General features: G+C 40.5%; 1 protein-coding gene across 1 annotated transcript in view; it reads right to left on the reverse strand.

Moving 5' to 3' along the window:
• The window catches only part of LOC140195515 (kinesin-1 heavy chain), a 105,629-nt gene extending 90,596 nt beyond the window's left edge, over positions 1-15,033 (reverse strand). Inside the window, exon 1 of the mRNA XM_072253970.1 lies at positions 14,640-15,033. Within this exon, the coding sequence (XP_072110071.1) occupies positions 14,640-14,765 (126 nt within the window). The 5' untranslated portion in view covers positions 14,766-15,033. The remainder of the gene's footprint in view (positions 1-14,639) is intronic.
• Positions 15,034-26,623: the final 11,590 nt, after the last annotated feature.

Here is a 26,623-nt window from a genome sequence, read left to right on the forward strand (position 1 = left end):
CAGCACATCATACAAACTAAATTTTTCAAGAACCTAAATATCAAAAGCCCTGCAATACCATCACTGCAGAGTTTATCGTCAAAGTGTACCAAGATAATACATAAATTTGGTACACTTGGCAATTTATTTTAAGCATTAGCCAAAGTCAAGGTCTGACAAGATTTGAAATAAAATTTTAAGATATGTTAAGGCTTAGAAAATGTTAAAAATATTTGTCAAAGCAATGATCTGACAAGTTTTTAAACCCTGGGTTCCATTACAACACTGCAGTACAAACTTTAAAAAGCATATTGTCTTAATAATGGAAAGCACAAAAGTACTGAATTGTTATAAAAAATCAAACTGGTTTACATAGATGCCTAGTCTGGCCTAATTATGACTCCAGACCCACCAATGTTGTTCCCTTTGAGCTGCAATTAGAAACGGCCAATAAATGCTAACTTTACAAAGGACAGCCTTATACCTGGAATAATAAACCAAATCATAACTCTGATGTATAGGGAAGCTATGGAAGTTTATCTTTATCTTTAAAAGATCTGTGTACACAAAGTCTTTTGAATATTTTTAAGACAAGCCTAGACAGATTCTTGATAAACAAAGGAAGGGGTTAGTGTGGATTAAGGTTACAGTCAGATCAGCCATATTTAAATTGAATGGCGGAACAGGTTTGAAGGGTTGACGAGCCTACTCCAATTCTTAATTTGTACGGTCATTCAATTCCTGTGCTGCAAACCTTCAATAAGCAATCATAATATTTTAACGATAGGTGCATCAAAATTCTTAAGTTGAAACTAAGGTATGCTTTGGGAATATTGAAGTTTTTTTTCCCCCCTACTGGCACACTGAATAAATTATCAAAAAGGTACCAACAGTTTCCAATCAAGTTCCAGTGCATAAGAGTAGTCATTGTAAAATTATAGTCTAATGAAAGATTGGTCATAATTATGACTGCTGTGTAAAGCAGAGAACATCATACTGCGTTAGCAGGTACTCTGAAGTCAATACTTACACTATAACTGATAATGCTTTATTTAGCCCATGCCAGACCTGACTTCAAAATGCCAGTGGGAACAGTGGGTGCCAAATGCAAGTGCTCCACTTCTTGGCACAGACATCAGTGACCTTGATTATTTTTAAAATAAAGTCAAATGAATCTGCAAATACGCATTGGATGAATCGACTTCTGGAATCAATATTCTCAACCTTACTGCATCTAGTTCTGTAACTTTTGTGGTCAATGATAATGGTATAATATTTAGCAAAACAGGAATATCCAAAATGTCCTCATGAAGTCCAGTAGGCCAAACAATTGAATTAGGTGGGATTTTAAAATTACAGTAATTCCTATAAATAGTATTTTGAGAGAAGTTAAGATAGACTTAAAATTCATTTTATTGTACACATAACAAGTCATTGAGAAATGTAATATTACAAAATGAAGCTATAAGGAAGAGCAGTGAAAATTAAGTGCAATCTAAAGTACAGAGATATTTTCACTGGCCATGGTCTTGTATTTTTCAAGCAAGTTTGACAATTGCTCCCAAAAATATGCAGGATCAATCACCCTTTTGCTTGACCCCGCACAAGTTTGTCCAGCAGTTTGTTGCAGAAAACAAAATTGTGAACTGTTGCACATGGGCAACTAATTTCTCTCAGACACGAGGAAATCTGCAGATGCTGGAAATTCAAGCAACACACACAAAATGCTGGTGGAAAGCAGAGGCCACGCAGCATCTATAGGAAGTAGTACAGTCTACGTTTCAGGCCGAGACGTCAACTGTCCTTCTTCCTATAGATGCTGCCTGGCCTGCTGTGTTCCACCAGCATTTTGTGTAATTTCTCTCAGTATTTTTAAGAGGGCACAATAAGCTAACACATACAACTAGAGAGTAACAGAAACATGATGCAGATCAATCCAATTCCATATAATGACTAATTAAGTCAGGCACAGACTGCAACACAATTACAAAAAAATGCAAAATGATCAGTACTGTTTAATATTCCTTCATCACAATAGAGTAGTTTGCATCATAGAGACTACTGCTCAGCACGGAAGCAGACATTTTTACCCACAGCATCCACAATGAGCACTGCTCCCATGTACTCTCATTAGGTCCATGGTCTTTGAAATAAAATGGGGAAAAACAGGTAACACGCCCAGTCAAAGTAACACTAATTAAAATAAGTCGAAAGTCAGGAAAATTACATTGGTAATTTACTCTAGTCAGACTATGAAATAGTGATATTGACATGAGAAAAAATCTTGCCTCATTAACCAATACTGCCAGGCAGCTGAACAATCAGCATGGCTAGTAACTGGTTTCCACAGGATAAACTAGAATAAGAGTCTCTGGACTTCCTTGCAAGTGTGTACAAACAAATCGTTGACAGATTGCACAAAACAGAATGAATCATTCACATGTGGTCCAGTAAAACCATAAATCTGAACTTTCCAACTCTGAAATGGAAACAACAGTCGTCTTCATTTAGTTATACAGGATATAAAATAGCAGTGTAAAGAGAACATAGAATAGTACAGCACAGTACAGGCCCTTCGGCCCACAATGTTGTGCCGACCCTCAGACCCTGCCTCCCATATAAGCCCCCAACTTAAATTCCTCCACATTCCTGTCTAGTAGTCTCTGAAACTTCACTCGTGTATCTGCCTCCACCACTGACTCAGGCAGTGCATTCCACACACCAACCACTCTCTGAGTAAGAAACCTTCCTCTAATATCCCCCTTGAACTTCCCACCCCTTACCTTAAAGCTATGTCCTCTTGTATTGAGCAGTGGTGCCCTGGGGAACAGGCACTGGCTATCCACTCTATCTATTCCTCTTATCTTGTACACCTCTAACATGTCTCCTCTCATCCTCCTCCTCTCCAAAGAGTAAAGCCCTAGCTCCCTTAATCTCTGATCATAATGCATACTCTCTAAACCAGGCAGCATCCTGGCAAATCTCCTCTGTACCCTTTCCAATGCTTCCACATCTTTCCTATTGTGAGGCAACCAGAACTGGACACAGCACTCCAAGTGTAGACTAACTAGAGTTTTATAGAGTTGCATCATTACCTCGCGACTCTTAAACTCTATCCCTTGACTTATGAAAGCTAACACCCCATAAGCTTTCTTAACTACGCTATCCACCTGAGAGGCAACTTTCAGGGATCTGTGGATACGTACCCCCAGATCCCTCTGCTCCTCCACACTACCTAGTATCCTGCCATTTACTTTGTACTCTGCCTTGGAGTTTGTCCTTCCAAAGTGTACCACCTCACACTGCCACTTCTCAGCCCACTTCTGCATCCCACCAATGTCTCTCTGCAATCTTCAACAATCCTCTACACTATCTACAACACCACCAACCTTTGTGTCGTCTGCAAACTTGCCAACCCACCCTTCTACCCCCACATCCAGGTCATTAATAAAAATCACGAAAAGTAGAGGACCCAGAACCGATCCTTGTGGGACACCACTAGTCACAATCCTCCAATCTGAATGTACTCCCTCCACCACGACCCTCTGCCTTCTGCAGGCAAGCCAATTCTGAATCCACCTGGCCAAACTTCCCTGGATCCCATGCCTTCTGACTTTCTCAGTAAGCCTACTGTGTGGAACCTTGTCAAATGCCTTACTAAAATCCATATAGATCACATCCATTGCACTACCCTCATCTATATGCCTGGTCACCTCCTCAAAGAACTCTGTCAGGCTTGTTGGATCCAGGCAACAAAACTGTGGTTAGTCAAGGTTCAAATTCAAAGATGGCTAAACTTGTATATACATTGAATGAAGAACATTTTGAAATGACTTAGTAAGAGTAGAAGGAAACTACAACCTTTACACTGAAGCAAGGTAAAATGCTTAAAGTTGTGCTTTCACTTTTCAAGTTATTTTCCTGCATGATTAGATTTAAATCAGTGATATCAAAATTCAAATGCCACATGGCATGCAGAGATTGACAGGCTCTTGATTATTAAGGGCATCAAAGGTTATGGGGAGAAGGCAGGAGAATGGGGTTGAGAGTAATAATAGATCAGCCATGATGGAATGGAGGAGCAGCCTCAACAGAACTAATGACCAAATTCTGCTCTGATGCCTCATTGTGACCAAAAGTTTCATGAGACTCAAAATGTAGGAAGTAAAATATAAACTGGAAATCTGACAACTTAACAACTAGTATAGAGAAGAACAAACCAAGAACAGGCTGTTCATGTAGAGCTGTTGTCAAGTTCTTAGCAACCACAGGAGAAGCTCAAAGTAGGACAAAAAGCAAGATTGTCATAATAAAAATGAAAACAATGCTCCAAAAAAAAAAACACATTTGATATACATACAATCCAAGAGAAAATGACTGATTGGCACAACAGTAAAATTAGAAAGTAGTTGTGCCACAGAAGAATGTCCAATTAAGTGTATACCAATTCCTAACAGAGCATTCCTATCCATCTCTCTTCCTGGTTTTTTTCCCAGGGAAAAAAAGAGGCAATTCCAGATGAAGTAGTACTATTTAAAAATACCCTTCCCCACATCACCCTTGAATCTTTTGTCCAAATTTTATAAAAGTAGAGAAACAATTAGGATGACCTCTGTTCTCTCTCAATCAGGAAATATTATGATGTCAGTATATTTCAAATTCCTACTGTAAGAAATATTGAGAACACTTGGCACAATCAAAGTCACAGATTTAATACAAAGTCAACCTTAAATTTGAAAGTATGGACTTCTCAGGAAATTGCTTTGTGGAAACTATCCTACAATCCCAGCCATCTTTCCATAACCAGCAGGCCATGTACCATCCTGAAGGAAAAGTGAAAATATTGGAATAATGGTTTAATCAATGCAAAACTATTGACTTTCAAAATTTACATTCACTCTTGGAACAGATATCAGGCAAGTATTGATCCTTGCCCTTTGACTATACCTTTCATACCATCCATTTCTCATAGAGATAGGTACTTAATTGACCTCAAAGGAAATTACAGTGTCACAGCATTACAAGTGCACAAATATTAGAAGTAGAAAGAATAAAAAAAAATTTACCACCAACAGTTTAACAGCAGGGGTTCAACACTCCCCTGGCTATAGGTTGACTCATTATAGAGCCTAATGGCAGAGGGCAAGAATGACCTCATATAGCGCTCTTTGGAGCAGTGCAGTTGTCTTAGTCTATTACTAAAATTGTTCCTCTGTTCAGCCAAGGTGGCATGCAGAAGGTGAGAAACGTTGTCCAGAATTGCCAGGATTTTCCATAGGGACCACAGCTTCCAGTGGGTCCAGTTTGACTCCTACACCAAAGACAGCCTTTCTAATCAGTTTTTGAAGTCTATGTTGAAGCCATTGCCCAGCACACCACTGCAGAGAAGATTGTACTGTGCAAGACACATTGAAAACTACAGTTATCAGAAACAAAAAAAGTTCTCATCTGTCCTTTAGTTGCTGTCAAAATCTGGTGCGTTCATATTTTGCCAACTTCATAGTTTCATCTTCGTTAAGAAGTCATAATAAAAAAATATTTTCTATATTAATGCTCCATTCTGGCTTTGTTTAGCCCAAAATACTTTTTTTGAATCTACATCCTACTGTAATTTTTCCAATATCCCTGCCTCCCCATTAAGCTCATCAATTGCATCATTATCCATTTGGAATGCAGAAGCACTGTCCTATGTAAGCTGAGGTCATTCAGATTTACTTCATTAAGACTAGGGTGGTAACAGGGATTTAATTTCTGAACTATGGATTGTGTAATTTCTCTGGATTAGTACTGAGAATAAGGGCAAAGCAAGTGAGCTAGTTAAAAAATAATGAACCAAGAACAAGGACTTTTAAATTAACAAGTGAAACAAAATGCAAAAAACAATTACAGACTGATAAATTATTTGGATTAGATGTTCCTATCTAAGATTTCAAAATCAGTTATTCTAAAAAAAAAGGCCTGCATAACATGTGAGCCCTTTGATAAGGCCAAGACCTGCAACTAAGGAAGCTGGGCATCATAGACAAAGGCCTGTATCATTTTCTGATGCTCCTGAAAAAGTGGAAAGTCATCTTCTTGAACCACTGAAGTCCTGGTAAGGGTACTCTGAAATGTGAAGAAGCAAATTCAAAAAAATAAACACAGCAACAATACAGAAATAGTGCCGTGTATTCAAATCCAGTTCAAATACAGACAGCAGATTTCTTGCCCTCCTTATTGGCTGAGATTTAGGAGGTACATGGAGCAGCCAAGATGAGTGAAAGAGATGCATTTTGTAGAATGGATCAAACTACAGCCATAATGCACATGTAGTGGATGGAATAAATGTGCAGAGTTCCCAGACTGCACTTACAGTTGTATTAATCCATGCAAAGTTATGACTATAAAATATTGGGATGTTAGTAAACAAGTTGCTTTTCATAGAATACTTTATATGGTCTATCTTGCTGTTTTAATGGTGACTCCAAAAATGCTGATAGCAGGGCACACAGCAATGGTATTGCCTTTCCATGTTAAGGGTAAGTGGGCAATATTCCCTCTTGCTGGAGATAGCCATTACTTGGCACTTTTCAAGCTCAACTATCAGGAGCACGATGTATGCAGGGCCCTTATCATTGTCAGTGATCCCTCCCCTTTGTCCAATAATCTTTGACCCCTCTACCACCAGAACTGTTAGGACAGACAACAGCTTCTTCTCACTCCCCTCCCAGCAGTCAGACTACTGAACTCCCTGCCACCACCCAGGTCACATCACATATGAAGGGCCAGTACATTAAAAAGTAAACAGCATTGTATATGCACCTGATTGTTTGTTCATTTATTTGTGGTAATATTACTTCATGTGTATTGTGTTGTGCACCTTGGTCTGGAGGCATATTGTTTGGCAGTATCCATGTGTACGGTTGAATGACAAACTTGAACTCTACCCATTATAGGTCAAGTATTAATATAGAATCAAATGTGCATAAATACCAGCATGTTGTTATATTGTAAATATACTATAAAAAGTGGTTAAAGTGTTTATAGTGCAGTGATTGAAGTAATGGATGGGGGAGGGGGGTGTGAATGAAAATGATTGATCAGATTAACTGTCTGGGGGAAAGAAACTTTTAAAATGTTGTGGTTTTTGTTTTAATAGCCCTATAGTGCTTTCCAGAAGGGAGCTTTCGGAAAAGGCAATTTGCTGGCTGGGTAATGTCTGTGATGCTTTTTCCTGCCAGCTTCTTTGTCCAAGTTCCACAATGATGGTCGACCACAACCAATGACCTTTTCTTCTAACCAGACTGTTCAATGTAGTTTTCATCTATTGTGAGAGGATGCTACACCAAACTGGACAGTAATGGCTGAATAGAGGATGCTCTCTACGACTGTGCAGAATTGCACCAGTATGTTCTGGGGAAGATGGAATTTTACCAACTACTGCAAGTAGTGCAACCTCTGTTGTGCCCCTTTGTTAATGAAGGAGATAGAACTGGTTGAACAAAGAGCTCCAGACTATTATGCATCGCTTTCCATATATAATGGCATTCACAGAACTGAAAATAAATCTTGATCCTCATTAAACTTTTGAAGGCTGTTTATCTATTTAAATCATGGCATATGAAAAATTACAACCCTTTGCTTCAAAAAGATGCACAGAAAGTTTCTACCAGCTATTGTAATTCCAAAAGAAATATGCTTAAGATATTGTACATCTTAATCTCATATTTGGTGGAAGAAAGTGTAGCTTTTCTGTAACCACTGATGCTCATTTCTCATGTTTTAGAAAAATGGAAAGAATGTTTATGAAGGAAAACCAAACTATTAAAATGTCATTTGATGGCTAGAATTTACTGTAAATTAGTGTTTAATCTAAGCTTACAAATGACATAAAAATACAATATTTTAAATATAACAAGTACTCATAGAGTGAGGCTTGTTATCAAGCAAATATGTCTATAATAGATCTCTCCCTTTTGAATTCCTCCAGCTGACTCACTGAGTTAGAGAATGAGTTGAAGACATACTTGACATTAAAGGAAGGGCAAGATGTTCAGGATTGGGTGTCCCAGAGCTTGATTATACTTCATAGAAAATTACAGGATATGATTGGAGAGAAAATAGTTGATAAGCCACAGGGGGAAATGCATTTACCATTCTTGGGAAGAAAGCTGAGGACAGAGTTAATAAACAGAAATAATAAACATGGAGAACGGTGAATAGTTATATGATAGTTGAAGGGAATTCCATAAGATAGAGGAACACACACAAAATGCTGGAGGAACTCAACTAATCAGACAGGATCTATGAAATGAATAAACAGTCCGTGTTTCAGGCTGAAACCCTTCTCCAGAACTGAAAAAGGGGGGGAAATGGTGTGGGGGGGGGGGGAAGGAGCAGGTTAGCTAGGTTATAGGTGGGGAAGCTAAAGGGGCTTGAGAGGAAAGAAGCTGATAAGAGAGGACCATGGGAAAATGGGAAGAACAGGGTGGGGGGGAGGGTTAGTAATAGGCAGGTGAGAAGAGGCAAAGAGGCGAGAATGCTGAATAAAAGAGGGGAGGGATTTTTATTTTACCAGAAGGAGAAATCATCAAGTTGGAGTCTACCCAGATGGAATACAAGGTGTTGTTCCTCCACCTGAGGGTGGCCTCATCTTGGCACAGGAGGAGACCATGGACCAACATGTTGGAACGGGAATGGAATTCAAAATTAAAATGTTTGGCCATGGAAGTCCCACTTTTGGCGGATGGAGCAGAGGTGCTCGACAAAGCAGTCCCCCAATTTACAACGGGTCTCACCAACGTAGAGGAAGCCACATTGGAAGCACCGGACACAATAGATGACCCCAGCAGATTTGCAGGTGAAGTGTTGCCTCACCTGGAAGGACTGTTTGGAGCTCTGAAAGGAGGCAAGGGAGATGGTGAATGGGCAGGTGCAGCGCTTAGGCTGCAAACAGGGATAAGTGCCAGGAGAGAGGTAAAGATACATTTAGTCATAGGATCCCTTTGGAGATGGCTGAAGTTGCAGAAGATACTCTGCCTATCATGTGTGTATTCAGGACCAGAGGCGCATTATTAATGTTGCCTATCTTACAAGAACATCTCTCAATGGGGAATAAAAATCAAAAAGGGGAAATCAAAATGTCTTGAACCATGCTGGAACCAAAACAAGAGATGGCAAGAGATTTTTTTTTTTAAAAAACAGAGACTGTCAGCCAAATCGAAGAATTGGCTATCAAGGTTATATTTTTGCATTATTACCTGAATCACATGCAAATTAGCACTGGAATAAACAAATTAGAGGAGACAAAATACATGATCTAAAGAGTGGTATGGAAAAGAGGCGCCATTTTATATGACATTGGCGTCAGTCTTAGATTGGGAGAGCACCTAACTCTCCTCTGGTGGGAGGAGAGAGAGCAGCGCGCCCTGCGTGTGCAGCCCTCCGGTAAAAAAAAATGATATCATTTCCATTATATAGGGGCCATGGACAATTCTGATTTGATGGAGACGGACGTGAAAGCACAGAGGAACACCTGGAGAAATTTCTGAAACGCTCGTTTGCTGCTGTCGTTACTGCATGGTCCGGAATCTTCCAGAGGGAAGGCCTCAAAATCCCTGGCTTTGCCTGCTGTTGGCCACCGAGATTGAGGTTGAATCGTTCGGACAGAGATGGCGCTCAGTACTTGGTGTCGGAGAGCTGATTCGGAGGCTCAAAGTTTTCGGATGATTCAGATACGGATTGCGGTCGGGCATGACGGAGAGTTTTTCTTCCCACTGCCGTCTGCATGAGATGTGAGACATTTGAGAGACTTTGAACTTTTTACTGTGCTCATGGACTTCTTCATCAAGTTATGGTATTGTTGCACTGTTGTAACTATGTGTTATAATTATGTGGTTTTGCCAGTTTTTTCAGTCTTGGTCTGTCCTGTTTGTGATATCACACCGGAGGAATATGGTATCATTTCTTAATGCATGCATTACTAAATGACAACAAAAGAGGACTGCATGTCTTCATAATCTAATCTAACTGAAACTAGATAAGCATAAAGCAAGCAGTGGCTGGGATCCTGTGACATCCTAGGTGAAGGATGAGTCAGATTTTTTAGCAGGGTGGCTCAAGAAGATAAAGTAAATTATGAAATATAGAGAGGAAGACAGCAGACTAATTGCCAGGTGCAGACCTTTAGCACTAGTAAAATGAAATGCTGGTGGGCATGAAACAACCCAGAAGAGAGAAATATGTAAGGCTGATGTGAGAGCATCCTTCAGGAGGGTGAACCCATGGAAAGCATCAGACAGTATACCTGGCTGAGTATTGAAGACCTGTGCTAATCAACTGGCTGAAGTGTTTAATGACATCTTCAACCTCTCTTTGGCAGTTTGAGGTACCCACTTGCTTCAATCATACCAGTGCCCAAGAACATGGCAATCTGCCTCAATGGGTACTGTTCAGTAGCACTTACATCCACTATGAAGTGCTTTGAGAGGTTTGTCATCTGCCTGAGAAGTGACTTGGTTCTGCTCCAATTTGCATATGTCACAAAAAGTCAACAGCAGATACCATTTCACTGGCTCTTCACTCAGCTCGGCGACAGCTGGACAGTGAAGATGCCTACATCAGGATATGCTCTTCATGGATGACAGTTTAGCATTCATGACTACCCGCCCCTCGAAAATGATCACTGAACTCCAAGGTCTGTGCAACTGGATCAACTTCTGCACTTGTAGGCCCCAGTCAGAACTGTCTCCTCCACAATCACTATTATCACTATGCGCTTAGCTCTGTGCTCTACTCACTTTATACCTATGACTAAGTACTGTTCCAATGCCATATTCAAGTTTGCTGATGACAGCACTGTGGTTGGCCAAATCAAAGGTAGTGAGAAGTAGGAAAGAGATTGAAAATCCGGTGGAATGGTGCCACGACAACCACCCTCACACGACATCAGCAAAGCCAGAGCTGATTATTGACCAAAGGAGGAAGAAAACAGAGCTCCACCAGTCAGTCCTCATTAGGTGAGCAGAAGTAAAATGGGTCAGTAACTTTAAATTCCTTGGCTTTATTATCAGAGGATCCATCCTAGGACCTGTACATAAGTGCTATCACAAAATAAAACAGTGCCTTCACTCTTTTTTTTTAAAAAAGAAACTTTCATAGATTTGGCACGGCATCTAAAACTTCGAGAAACCTCTATAGATGCACAGTAGAGAGCATCCTGACTGGTTGCATCACAGCCTGGTATGGAAACACCAATGCCCAAAAGCCCCCCCTACCATTGGGTACATCTGTAAGGAGCACTGCCACAACAAAGCAGCATCCATCAACCCCACCATCCAGGTCATGCTCTCTTCTCACTGCTGCCATCAGGAAGGTAGTAAAGGAGTCTCAGGTCCCACACCACCAGGTTCAGGAACAGTCATTACCCTTTAACCATCAGGCTCCCAAACCAGCTCATTCAAATCATCTCCAAATCCAAACTGATTCCACAACCTATGGCCAAACTTTCAAGGTCTCTACAACTGAGACTTTCAATGTATTTTTGAATTTACATTTTTTTTGTATTGGCAGTTTGTCTTTTGCACATTAGTTGTTTGTCAATCTGTGTGCAGTTTTTCCATTGATTCTGATGCAAATGCAATGTCTATTTCTTTGTTCTAATGTTTATGCCTACAAGAAAATGAATCTCAAAGTAGTGTATGGTGACATATACGCACTTTGATAATACATTTACCTTTAAAATCCCAGAAGGAAATGTTGGGCCAAAAAGGCATTCTTTATACACATGCATACAGAACAAGACAAAGTAAATGACTTTAAAAATTCAGCTCGGCAAATAAGATATGATAGCCATTTTCATGGCACGATCTCAAAATAACCAGAACTAGGAACTAAATATAAAGATCTACAGAACAAACAGAAAAAATGGGGGAAGGAAAGAACAGTCATAGTGAATAGGCACAACACTACATATTTGATAAGCTGCTATGCAACAAGAAGCCACAGTGGAGAAGAGCATTTTTTTTTAAGTTACGTAGCAATGGCAGTGTTTCCAAAGGAGGGTTAGAGGCTGGGGGGGCAGGGGAGAATTAATATTCATATAGGTGTGTATAAGTAGAATGCTCACTTCTGAAAGGTGTAGTATCAACAGAACAGTTTTCTCCAATATTACATTCAGGATCAAACAAGGAGGCCAAACAAGGAGGCCAACAAAGATTTTGTAATGACAAATCTGAAATACTTATCTAATAATGATCACAAGATGACTTGACTCCAATATTTGAGAGAAGATAAAAATACCAAAAATAGCTGAGATATGAACAAGGCTTGCAACCATGAGACACACTTCACAGTAAACTGAGCCAAACCACAGCAGAACAGAGAGAGAAGGATTACTGTGATGTGCGCCTCAGTGAGTGAATTTTAACCAAAATTAAAAAAGGAACAATATACATATAAAAGCATGCGTAGAAGACAATATAGAAAGATACAAAATATTGCAAATAAAGATAAAAACAGAAGTAAAAGAGGATGAAATGAAACTTTTAAAGATGCAAAGTTTATTGCAGGATAGCTAAGAGAAGTGGTTGTTTGCATTAAAATTAATAAAAGTGAAAAATAATTATGTTGAAAGACTTTTTGTCTGGAAACAAGTCTAGAGGGCAATACCCTGTGATAAAGAAAATAAATCACTGAATGAGAAATGGGCAGTCAAAATTGCAAGCAAAAAACCTATAACAGAATCTCAAAATTCATAAGAAATATACAGGACTACATTACTTTTATTTCAGAATTTTAAATGATATAGCTGAGAACATTGAATAATGGAATCCAAGAGCATCTGCAACCTATTTGGGAAACTTTCCTTTGTAAGATTTTATGGTAGAACTGAGATAAACCAAGGAATTACAAAATACTTAACAAGCTTCAGTTAGCAGTAAATTATGAGAATCTGTAATTAAGAGTTGACAGCTATAAGCAACTTGTCATGCTAGCTCCTAAACAGTGAGGATACAGGCACTCAAATTGACAGTATTTAACCACATTCCAGCTAAGATCCTTCATGGGTCTCCCAAGGATCTACCCTGAGGTTGCAATTAATCAACCTATTTATAAAATGAATCAGATGATGAGACTGAAAGGCATGTATACATGTTTCTCAATAGGGCAAAGATGTAATGTAGGAACTATATAATGATTTTGGAATGAGTACAGCACAGACTTATCAGAATGGTACTATACTACTGGATAAATTATGCCACAATATTACAGTTGAGAATGCCAAAATTTAAATAGCAATTTTATTGGAACACCTCCAGAAAAATAACTTTTTCTGTACACTGGGAAACCAGGTTGAGTCTAAGAACTGGACAGAGGTCTTTCAGAAATGGAGGAAGGAAATATTTCTATGTGTGGAGGATGGTAAAAACTCAGTAGGCTTCATCTGTAAATACAAATTAACATTAGGACAATTGTCAACTTTGATTCTGAAACTGAAAGACCCTTATTAACCAAAGAAATTGAAGATCAGGAGAATGATTGGTATTAATTAGGCTAAAGGATCAATTATACCATTTAGAACCAGAAATAAACCTGCCACAATAAATGACCCATTCATAATGTGACTCTTATGCTTGTAGCTCTTTATAACCACTAGCGCCAAATTTTGATTAATATTCCCCTTGTGAAGCCTCATGGAACATTTTAGAATATCCACCATAAATATTTAGCAATCAGAAAAGTAGCCTTAACAATAAAAGATTGTGAGATGCAGGGGAGGGCAAAGTTCAAGAGAGTGACGAGATAACGTTAAGCTCTGTAAGCACTAATACGAAAAATGCTAAAGCGATATAAGCAAAGAGTAGCATGTAAATAAGAACCCCAATAGGGGATACAAGTTAAATTGTTGGGTACACGACAGGTAAAAGATTCATAAATATTTATCATACTTCCTGTAAAAATACTTTTTCGAAACTTACTTCTTGACCAAAACCGACGTTCAGGGTCGATATGTTTTCAGTCTAGACCAGTACTCTGTCTAAACTAGTCATCTCTTGCAACTCAATATCTACATTCAATTTCGAACAACTGAAATATTATTCGAACTCTCTGGCGTTTAAAAAAAAAGGCCGGTTTAGTTCCTATAAGAATGAAAGCTTTTTGCAAGGGTCTGCCTAAGAAACAGAATAGATTATTCCAAACTCTCCTCTCAAAATAAATACACAAGAAAAAATGATCGACATCTGTGTCAACATAAATGCAGCCTATTCGCCTGAGGTCTAAGAATTACTCCCAGACGAAGATATAGAGGATGTTTTTTTTCCCGTTCATTTTAAAATATCCACACCCAATTTGCTGTGCTTTTCGACTCAAACATAAAACGTGGCACTTCCCAATATTCCAGGTGTGAAATAAACTTCCATGCTGCTGTAAAAATAAAATAGAAAAACAGTAGCAGATTTGGGAAAGTTTTTTTTAAACAACAGACAGCCCGAGGTGACGCCTTGACAGATGAATGCACTGGGATCTGCAGCTCCAACCACTGCTACCGATTTTGGCAACAGATTCACTCGCGGACCAAACTTGAGCAGCTAGTTTAACATACAAAATATTTTACACAAATACTTTATTGAGCCACACAGGGTGAATAACAGCACAAGCAGCAGAAAATCCACACTCACCCCGACCGCCACCGTTTCATCCCCTTGAAATTTGCAGATACATTTATCACCGCGTTGGATTTCCGCGTCATTCAGCGGCCTGAAACGGCACATCACTTTTATATTGCACTCAGCCGGATCCGCCATTGTCCCTTTTTTATTATATTGGGGGGGAAATTTTAAACCATACAAAACCACTGAACTTTCCCCCCCGGGCGACGCTTCCTTAACTCTCCGTGTTAACGGCCGATCGTCCTCTCCCAACTATAGAGAAACAGTTTCCGTTGCTAGCGACCAGTTTCTGAATTTTTTCCCCTTCTCCGCTCCCTCCACTTCACTTCCGATCCAACATGGCCGCCATTAAACCGGCGAACTCCCGTTGCCCAGCCGTCGCCTCGCTCTCGCTCAGTGCAGGGGCGGACCCAGAGGGCCATGACGTCAGCTCGCCGGTCCCATCCACGCGGCCGGCGCACACGCTGCTCCAGCGTGACCTCAGCACGCATGCGCGCTGAGGATAAGGCGCCGCACCTCCCGCCCTCTTGTCACAGGGCCCTGTGTTTGAGGGCGAGGGAATGCGCGTAGGAAATTGTGGGGAGAATTTATAACGTGTTATTTTTTTAATGATTTGTTTTAATTTTGAAAGGGACCAGGACAGGTTGTTGATCGACTGATAGGCGGATGTTACTCTTAGCAGAAGGAAGAACCTGGATTCGTTCCATTAGTGTACTCTGGCGGCACGCCCATTGGTTTGTGAGTGAAAGAAAGGAGAGGCGACAAGAATAGGCTGACATCATCTACAGAATGAGTATCGCGAGATTGAGGATTACAATGCTGAAAGTCAATCACGTGCCAAATTTTAACCATTAAAGTTGAACTTAACTGGTATTTGGGTTTTGTAAACAAAACTCAGTTCCCTAAAAGTTTATGCATTTCCTGTAAAGGATGGTAAGCAAGTAAAATGTAAGAAGCAATTTATCCAAATTTAAAATTTCTGTGGATAATATTTCAGGTCAAATTGGGCATACATTTTACTCTCATCATATGACTTTCTACCTTGTCAACTAAACAGTCGTAAGTTTCCTCATTAATCAAAGCAGAGAATGCTCAGCATTCAGAGAGAGGATCAGAGTTAAGGGGATAGAGTTGATAGCACATTAGCCTTTCTTCGATGCTTTAGATGTTTCCTGGACAGTATATGACAGGAGTGGGGATAGTAGATTGGGAACAGCTGTTTGGTAAGGGGTAGTGGCTGGCTGGTGGCGTAGTGGCATCTGCGCTGGGGCGAGAGGTCCCGAGTTCGAATCCAGCCGGCTCCCGGTAAGAGCTGGTGATCTCTTCAAAAAAAAACTCACCTGGCATTAGGCAAACCACTGCTGTAACTTGTCTCGTACATGATTTCCCAGTACGTCAGAGCGGTGTGGAAGGAAATCATCCGCTAACTGGAAATAATTCCGGATGCAACATTTCACGCACACTGGTAAATCCACATTTGAAATGTGGGAGGCTTTAAAAAGGCCATGTGACTAGAACTCAGGACAAGTGGGTTCCTATAAGGATAAAAGACAAGGATGACAGGATGATGGATCTTGGATAACCAAATACTGTAAGTTTTCTCAAAAAAAAATAGGAAGAAAATGGGCTGAAAGATTTGTACTGTACTGTATGTAGTGTTTTGTGTTCTACATGTAAGGTTTAGGAGGCTGAAATTAGTGAAGGCCCTTGAATATAAATGAAGAGGGAAAGAATTAAGGAAACAGGAAGGCTAAAAGAAACCATGAAAATGTTATTTTGGCAGATAAGACTAAGGAGAGTCCCAAAGCACTTTAGGTGTATATTCAGTTCAAGAATTTAGCTCAGGAAGGCCCACTTTAGGACAAAGGAGAGCAGGTGTGTGTGGAGAGGAAGTGTACGAGTTCCTAACTGAGAACTTTGTATTGATAATCACCAAGAAGAAGGATTTAGGTAATGAGATCAGTTAATGTTCTAGTGCATGTTAGTATTAAGAAAGAAGAGGTACTGTATGTCTTAAAAAGATATGAAGGTATATAGGTCCATGGAGCTTGATGCAATCTAGCCAAGGATACTGTGGCAGGCAAGAGAGACTACTGGGAACTGACAGATGTTTGTACAGTATTCTCTTTAGCCACAGGGAAGGTTCAAGAAGACTGGAGAACTACCAATGTTTTTTTTGTTTTAAGAAGTACAACAGGCAATAATCCAGAAGATAATAAGATGTTGAATTAAGCATAAGCCATAGGAGCAGAATTAGGCCATTCAGCCCATCAAGACAGCTCTGCTATTCAATCACTTGCTGATTTATCCCTCACAACCCCATTCTTCTGTCTTGTCCCTATAATCTTTGACACCCTACTGATAAAGAACCTATCAACCTCTGCTTTAAATACACTCAGGGGCACTTTATTAGGTACAGGAGGTACATAATAAAGTAGCCACTGAGTATATTTATGTATGTTCAAAAAATCTGCATGCTTTGCATTCAGAGATGCTTTGATGCACACCATTGTTGTAATGTGTGGTTATTTGAGTTACTGTCGCCTTCCTGTCAGCTGAGTCCAGTCTGGCATTTTCGCTCACCGAACCGTTGCTCACTGGATCCTTTTTTTGTTTTTTGCCCAGTTACAGTAAACCAAGGGTTCACAGCCTGGGCTCCATGAACTCTCAGATTAACAATAGGAGTCCTTGGCATAAAAAAGGAAGGGAACCTCTGCTGTAAACTCCATTGACGGTTGTGTGTGAAAATCACAGGAGATCAGTTGTTTCTGAGATACTTGAATCTCCCCATCTGGTACCAATAATCATTCCATGTTCAAAGTCACATTTCTTTCCCAATGCTGATGTTTGGTGTGAACAATAACCTAACATCTTGACCATGCCTGCATGTTTTTATGCATTGAGATGCTACCATATAATTGGCTGATTAGATATTTGCATTAATGAGCAGGTATATCTAATAAAGTGGCCACTGAGTATATGCCCAATGACTTGGCCTACATAGTCGGCAGCAACGAAATTTGTTCTCATCCCTAAAGGGATGTCCTTGTATACTGAGGCTGGTTCTAGACACCCCCTCTATTGGAAACATCCTTTCTATGTCCACATTTTCTTGCCCATTTAATATTTAAAAGGTTTCAATGAGATTCCCCCAACTCCTCGCCCCCATTCTTATAAACTCCAGCAGGTACAGGTCCAAAGCTATTAAATGCTCATCATGTTAACTCTTGTATTACTGGGATCATTTTTGTAAACTTCCTCTGGACATTCTCCAATGCCAGCACACCCTTTCTTAGATATGGAGCTCTAAGCTGCTCACAATACTCCAAATGTTGTCTGACCAATGCCTTATAAAGCCGCAGCATTACATTCTTTCCTTTATAGCCCAGTCTTCTTAAAAATCACATTTAATTCACAGTGAATACTGTTGAATTAAGGGAAATGAAATTCACTGTGTGTTGGTACATTGAATACAAAATTGGCTTGGTCATACACAACAGAGGATAAATGATGGAAGAGTGTATTTTTTCTAACTGGAGGTCTGCAACTAGTATTGAACTACTGGGATCAGTGCTGGGTCCTCTATAATATAAGCAAATGGTTTAATTGAATGTAAGACCTTTGATTAGTAAGTTGGCACAAAACTGGTGGAGTTGTGGATAGTAAAGAGAAAATGTTAAAGAATACAGCAGCATATAGATCTGTTGAAAGTTTGTGTGGAAAAAAATGACATATGGAGTTTAATCTGTATAAGTATGAGGTGATGCATTTTGGGAGGTCAAGTGGAAGAGAAGATTATACAGTAAATGACAGGACCCATAGGAACATAGATGTACAGTGGAAGCCTGGGGTGCAAGTCCACAGCTTCCTGAAGGTAATAACACGAGTAGCTAGGATGGTTAAGCAGGTGTTTGGCATGCTTTTCTTCATTGGTCTGTGTAAACAAAGACAAGCATGTTATGCTTGAATGAAATTTTGCTTGTGGCTCATTTGGAGTATTGTGTGCAATTCTTGGTGCCCCACTATAAGATTGAGACTTTAAAGTGGGTGTAGAAGGGTTTCTCCAGGATTGGCATGTATTAGCTATAAAGAGAGATTGGACAAACATAGATTGTTTTCTCTAGAGTGTCGGTGGTTGAACGGTGACCTTGTATAAAATTATGAGAAGGATAGGTGTGGTAAATAGAGTTGTCCCAGGGCGGAAATGTCAAATATTAGGGGCACGGGTTTAAAGTGAGAGGCAGAAAGTTTAAAGAGATGTGTGAGGTGATTTATTTTATGAGAAAGTGGTAGATACCTGGAACATACTGCCGGAAATGTTAGTGGAAGTAGATGTGATAGCAACGCTTATGAGGCATTTAGGCAGACAGGTGAAAAGGCAAAGGAATAGTAGAAACAAACCATGTGCAGACAAATAGGGTTAGTTAGGTTAGCAGAAACTTGATGGGATGAATGGCTTGTTCCTGTGGTGTTCTGTCATTTTCTAAGTCAGATGAGGTTAATAAATTCATGTTTATAGCAAATAGAATTTTAAAAATTGCTAATGTTGTGATTGTTATTTTCCACTACCGAGTTGTTCACAGCAGAAGTTAGGTAATTAACTCCTGGGGATTAGGTAATTAAAGGAGAATTAGAAAGCATAGTATCTGTTTCTTTTTCTGAAGATGCTCCCAAATATTTCCAGCATTTTTTGTTTTTATTTCAGTTCCAGTGCCTGCAGTTTTTGCTCTTCAATTAATTTTTTTTCTGAGCTGAAGTGTGGAATTCTCACACAAATCATTGTTTGAATCCGAATTAGGACTTCCAACTAATTGGATATATTTCTGAAGGTCTCATCAAATAGATTTCTTACTCCACCCTTGTATTCTGTGTCCTGCTCTGGATCTTTTCATCTCTAATTGCAGATGAGACAACAGCAGACACTCCTCTCTCCTCTTTGAAGCTCACCCCCTCTAAATGCACCAACCTCCACTTTCCCCACACCAATCCCAATCTCAAACCCACAGACAAAGAGGGTGCTGTTGTAGTGTGGTGGACTGACCTCTGCCTTGCTGAGGCCAAGCAGCAACCCTCATCACTGCCTCTTACTTGCCTCTTGAAAAGGACCCCATTCAGGACCATCAGAAAATTGTATCCAATACCATCACCAACCTCATCAACTCTGGAGATCAGAGTCAGAAATCCCATCCATGGCCACCAAACTCACCGTTCCCTTATGCTGTGCTGCTTGTTTCTACCTCTTACCCAAGATCCACAAACCTAACTGTCCAAGTAATCCCATAGCTTCTCCCTGCTCCTACTCCAATAAACTCGTGTCCACATAACCTTAACTCCTTTTTATCTCCCTTGGCTCAGTCCCTTCCCACCTATATCCGTGACTCTTCACATGCTCTAGATCTCAACAACTTTCAGTACCCTGGCCATGATCATCTTATTTTCACCATGGATGTCTAGTCTCTATACACTTGAAGAAGGCCTTAAAGGTCTCCGTTTCTTTCTTTTGCAACAGACCAAACCAGTTTCCCTCTTATCCTTAACGTTTTCTCTTTAGGCTCCTCCCACTCTCTCCAAACTCAGGGTGTAGCCATGGGCCCCGTCTGTGCCTGCTTTCCTGTTGGCTACATGGAACAGTCCATGTCCCAAGCCTTCCCTGGTAATGCTTCCCTACTCTCTTTGTGCTGTATTGACCATGCTGACCCGGATCTGGGCCGTACCCTCCAAATATCCGGACCTGCCTCTCAGTTTTTTTTTGCACTACCTTACTTCCTATTTTTCTATTTTCTATTTATGATTTATAATTTAAATTTTTAATATTTACTAATTTTTACTATTCTTAATATTTGTAATCAGGGAGCAGGAAGCGCAGAATCAAATATCGCTGTGATGGTTGTACGTTCTAGTATCAATTATTTGGCGACAATAAAGTATAAAGTATATAAAGTATGCACCCATACTGAGTTCATCAATTTCATCAACTTTGTCTCCAACTAGCACCCTACCCTTAAATTCACAGTTTAACAACCTATCTACTGATATCTTTTATAAACTCACTGATATCCTCAACTATACCCCTTCCCACCCTGCGTCCTGTAAAAATGCCAATCCCTTTTCTCAGTTCCTTCTTCTCTCAGGGTGAGGCTTTCCTTTCCAGGACATCAGAGGTATCCTCCTTCTTCAAAGAACAGGGTTTCCGTCCACCATTGATGCTGCCCTTATCCACATCTCCTCCTGGACATCTGTGCTCACCCCATCTTCCCATTGTCCTAACAGGGATAGAGTTTTTGTTATTCTGACCTACCACCCCATTAGCCTCTGCATTCAACACATCATTCTCCACAACTCCTGCCATCTTCAATGGGACCTTACCACCAAACACATCTTTACCTCCCTCACCCCCTGCTCTCTACCTTCCACAAGGATTGCTGTCTCTATGATTCCCTTGTCATCCCACTAATCTCCCTCTTAGCACTTAACCCTGTAAGCAACAAAAGTGTTATACCTACCCATTTAACTCCACCCTCACCTCCATTCATGGCCCCAAACAATCCCTTCAGGTGAGGCAACACTTCACATGCAAATCTATCATGGTCGTCTACTGTATCCAGTGCTCCCGGAGCAGCCTCCTCTACATTGGTGAGACCTGATGTAAATCAGGGGGTCTTCTTTGTTGAGCACCTCAGCTCCATCTACAAAAATTAAAATTTCCCGATGACCAGGCATTTCAATTCTTATCCCTATTTCCGTTCCAACATTTCAGTTCATGTCTTCCTCTTCTGCCATGATAGGGCCGCTCTCAAGTGGAGGAGCAACACCATAGTCTGTCCTGGTAGCACCAACCTGATGGCATAAACATTGATTTTTCCAATTGTAATTTTTTCCCCTCCTCCCCTCTTTTTAATTTCCCCACTCTGGTGTCTCACCTCTTCTCCCCATCTATCTATCACCTCCCCCGATGCACCTCCTCCTTTCCTTTCTTCCATGATCCACTCTCCTCTTCGAACAGATTCCTTCTTTCCCAGCTCTTTGCCTTTTCCACTTATCACCTGTCAGCTTCCTACTTCATCCCCCCTCTCGCACCCACCTGGCTTCACCTTGTAGCTTGTCCTCGTCCCCCTCCCTACACCTTCTTATTCTGGCTTCTTCTCCCTCCCCTTGCAGAACTGTTGAATTGTTGAAGGCTCTCGGACCGTTTGTTCATTTCCATAGATGCTGCCTGACTTGCTGAGTTCCACCAGCATTTCTTGCATATTGTGCTGTAGCAACATGTATGTTTCGCAGAGAGAAAAAATATTTTGATAACACATGGGTGAAGAGGTTCAAAATGAATTGGTTCCTTGCATTTGAAATATGAAATCATTTCCTTAGCATTGCAGTAGGAAGTAATGCTGAGAAGTTCTGGAACATACAAATAAATTATTGTGTTCTTCATTTTAGTTACTTGATAGAATAGAATATTTCTACGTAATTTCTGTCAGGAATCTATAAGTTTCTGTTTGAGTTAATTAACTTTTTTAATAGTTCTTGGATGGCTTACAGTTTTGGATAGTTATGGACAGCTGCTGTCAGTATTCTATGAATCTGAGTCAACAATGTCATGTCACTATGTTGCTACCACCGGCATTTGGTTTGCATCATATACCTTGATTCAAAGTTCAAAGTAAATTTACTATCTAAGTACGTATATGTGTGTCACCATATACAACCCTGAGATTCATTTTCTTGCGGGCATACTCAATAAATCCAATAACCAAAGTAGAATCAATGAAAGACCGCACCAACAGTCTGAACAAACAGTGTGCAAAAGGCAATAAACTGTGTAAATACAAAAAAAGAAATAATAATAAATAAATAAGCAATAAATATCAAGAACATAAGATGAAAGGTCCATGAAACGGAGTCCATAGGTTGTGCGAATAGTTCAGTGATGCAGCAAGTGATGTTATACATCCCCTCTAGTTCAAGAGCCTGATGGTTCAGGGGTGATAACTGTTCATGAACCTGGTGGTGTGAACCCTGAGGCTCCTGTACCTTCTTCCTAATGGCAGCAGTGAGAAGAGAGCATGGCCTGAGTGGTGGGGGTCCCTGATGATGGATATTGCTTTCTAGCGACAAAGTTTTGTGTAAATATGCTCAGTAATGGGGAGGGCTTTACCCATGATGGACTGGGCCATATCTACTACTTTTTGTAGGATTTTCCATTCAAGGGCATTGGTGTTTCCATACCAAGTTTTGAAAGTCAGTGAAATGAACCAATTTGTTTTTCTTACTCCAGTAAGAGGTAAATACTGAAATATATAGTAAAGGCAAAATTAATAAACTAGTAGTTTATTAGCTTCTAGTTTGTTAGTAAACTAAGCTTTATTGATCACTGTTTATTTTCAATACTGAGAAAACAAGGTTGCCATTATTGCTATTTAATCTCGTTTAGCGTTGCAATTTTCCAATATGTTTTGAGGCTGAGTTTGAAATGATACAAAAGTAATGAAAGGCCATAAGACATAACAACAGATTAGCCCATTTGGTCCATCAATTATGCTCCACCATTTGAGCATGGCTGATCCAGTTCCCTCACAACCCCATTTTTCTGCCTTCTCCCTATAACCTTTCTTTCGTTTTTTTTGGAGTGTGCCTGCACGCGTGCGAGTCTGTGCGTCAGCGTATGCATGCGTGCGCGTCTGTGTGTGTCTGCATGTCCATGCGTGATCCGTGATGATGTCTTTTTCATGGCTTTTACAAGGCGCTGAGTGAGAGAGAGACTGTGTGGCACGCCACACAGACATTTTCGCAGTATTTTCCCTTTGTTTTATGAGGTCAAGTTGTGGTCTCGACACTCAACCCGGCATGGATGGAAAGCGTACTCAGGAGCAGACCCGACTAGTTTCACACCTGGGCACCTCCGCTCCCAGGTCCGGCGCCGATGTTGTTGCACCACCAGCCAGCCCTCCCTGTAACCTTTCATGCCCTGACTAATCAAGAACCTGTCTACCTCTGCCTTAAATAGACCCAGTGACCTGGCCTCCGCAGCTGCTTGTGACAACAAATTCCACAGATTCACCACCCTCTGGCTAAAGAAATTCTTCCTTATTTCCATTCTAAGTGGACACTTCTCTAACCTGAGATTGTGCCTTCTGGTCCTAGGCTCCCCCACTATAGGATATATACTCTGTACATCCACTCTATCTAGCATTTTCAATATTCAATAAGTTACAATTATACCCCTTCTCATTCTTCTAAATTCCAGCAAGTAGAGGCCCAGAGCCATCAAACACTCATCATATGATGTCTTTCATTCCCAGAATCATTTTAATGAACCTCCTTTGAACTCTCTCCAATGTAAGCACATCCTTTCTTAGATAGGGGGCCCAAAGCTGCTCACAGTAGTCCAAGTGAAGCCTCACTAGTGCCATATAAAGCCTCAGCATTACATTTTTATATGCTAGTAATCTTGAAATGAATGCTAACGTTGTATCTGCCTTCCTCACTACCAACTCAACCTGCACGAGGACTCCCTAGTCCCTAATCCCTTTGCACCTAGTTTTGTTTTAAATTTTCTCCCTGTTCAGAAAATAGTCTACACTTTTATTCCTTCCACCAAATTGCATGACTATAAACTTCACTTCTTTGCCCAATCTCCTAATCTAAGTCGTTCTGCAGCCTCCCTGTTCCCCAACACTGCCTGCCTCTCAACCTATCTTTGTATTATCCACAAAGCTATAAATTTCATCATCCAAATCACTGACGTACAACGTAAAAAGAAACTATGCCAACATAGACTCCTGCGGAACACCACCAGTCACCAACAACCAATCAGAAAGGGTTCCCTGTATTCCCACTCTCTGCCTCCTGCCAATCAGCCAATGCTCAATCCATGTTAGTATATTTCCTGTAATACCTCATGTGTGGTACCTTGTACAAGTACACAACATCCATTGATTCTCCTTCGTCTATCCTGCTTGTTATTTCCTCAAAGAATTCCAACAGATTTCTCAGACAAGATTCTCTCTTAAGGAAACCATGCTGACTTTAGCCTATTTTATCATGTGCCTCCAAGTATTCCCAAAATGTCATCCTTAACAATTGTCTCCAACATCTTCCCAACCACTGAGATCAGGCTAACTGGCCTATAATTTCCTTTCTTCTGCCTCCCTCCATTCTTGAAGAGTAGAATGACATTTGCAATTTTTCAGTCCTCTAGAACCAAGCCAGAATCTACTGATTCTTGAAAGGAGTTTTAGCTCAATATTTCTTTGAAACCAGTCTCTAAATGTCATGTGTCCATTTGTGTGACACTACTTTGTCTAATTACACTGTAATTTAAATATTATATGTTATAAATATTAAGAATCAAATATGCCCATGAAAACAAATAGGATGATAAACTAAACAGAGGAGCAAATATGGAACAGTTCAAGAAAGGTTTCAAGATCACAGAATCTATACAGATGAGCAAGGTCACTTAATCCTTTTAAATCAAACTATTCAGATATGCTATGCAGTTCTCAGCCCCCCCCCCCTTTTGCAGCATCGAATTGTTTCTGAGTTGAATCCACTGCTTTATCTTACGTTCATCACACTCAGCAGGAAGAATTATCTGCTATTAGACCTAGAAATCTTTGACTCATTGAAACCTGTATCTCCATCCTACTCCCACAGTTTAATTTCATGTTAGATTAAACATCCTTTCTTTCCACTATTTTATATAGCCTAAGACTATTACCTCTCATGTCTCAGCATGTGGAAAACTATCATTTTGAGTAGACTGAATTCTGATGGATTTTCTTTCTTTTGTGCAAAAAAATTGAACCTGAATTCTTGACCCCAAATCTATCTAGACTTTCCCAATAACTCAAACCCTCCTGTTCCACACCAATGCCTTGGCTGCTATCTGCACTGATCAAATACTTTAAAGTCGAAATGGGATAGCAGTGATCACGGAATACAGGAATAAGAGTAGGCCATTTGTTCCCTGTCAGTGAAAGCATTAGTGACCTATGACCTAACTCCTGTGGTGAGAGTCCAAAACGAGGATGGTAAGGACTGAAGTGCTGAAGTATCTAAGACTAGAATCAAGCACGATATGACGACAGGGTTCTAAATGAGACACTAGATGAGAATCCAAAGTAATGTTGATAATTGAGCATTGAACCTGAGTTCAGGTGCTCTTTAAATGTTAAAATCCTGGTTCCAAAGCATGGCCGCCAATTTTTAAAGGAGGTGTGCCTGCTATCCATACCCTGGAGAATTGGAGCATCTAAACCCCAGAAGCTGGCACGGTTGGGTGCATATTGTAACAGGGCCCCTTCCACTACGGCTAACTCCTGACGGTCTTGGCTGCTCGGAATGATGTTGATGGTAGGCTTGGATGAGAGCTGGATCCAAGATGTCCCCTTCTGGAATGCCCAGCACTGTTCCTCGGGTCCAAACCTTTCCCAGTCAACAAGGAATTGCCAAACATCCTGAACAGTTTGTGAATCCAGAATTCTTATGGTGAAAACCTGTTCCTCATCAACAAATCTGTGTGGTGGTGGGCTAAAGGACTGGTACTCACAGGTTTCAATTTGGATATATGGAAGGTGGGATTGATCTAAAAGATCTTGGGGGGCTGCAAGGTGTAAGTGGGTTCACTTTCTTAATAACCTTGAAGGGTCCAGTTAACTTGGGTGCCTGTTTCCTGGACTCTACCCAGAGAGACAAATACTGAGTAGACAGCTAGACATCTTGCCCAGGCTGCAAAGCTTGTCCAATCTCTTACTAGCTCTTCCTTCCGTTAGTCCTGACGAAGGGTCTCGGCCCAAAACGTCGACTGTACCTCTTCCTAGAGATGCTGCCTGGCCTGCTGCGTTCACCAGCAACTCTGATGTGTGTTCCTCGTGTTTGCCCTCACTTCTTTTGTGTTTGGCCTTCAGTTCACCCTTACAGGTAGAGGCCAACAAAATCTCCCTCACCCCAGTTCATTTCTCCTTGTAGCTTCAGATGAGATCTTCAGCAACAGG

The sequence above is a fragment of the Mobula birostris genome, chromosome 3 (genome assembly GCF_030028105.1).
Source record: "Mobula birostris isolate sMobBir1 chromosome 3, sMobBir1.hap1, whole genome shotgun sequence".
Lineage (NCBI taxonomy): Eukaryota > Metazoa > Chordata > Chondrichthyes > Myliobatiformes > Myliobatidae > Mobula > Mobula birostris.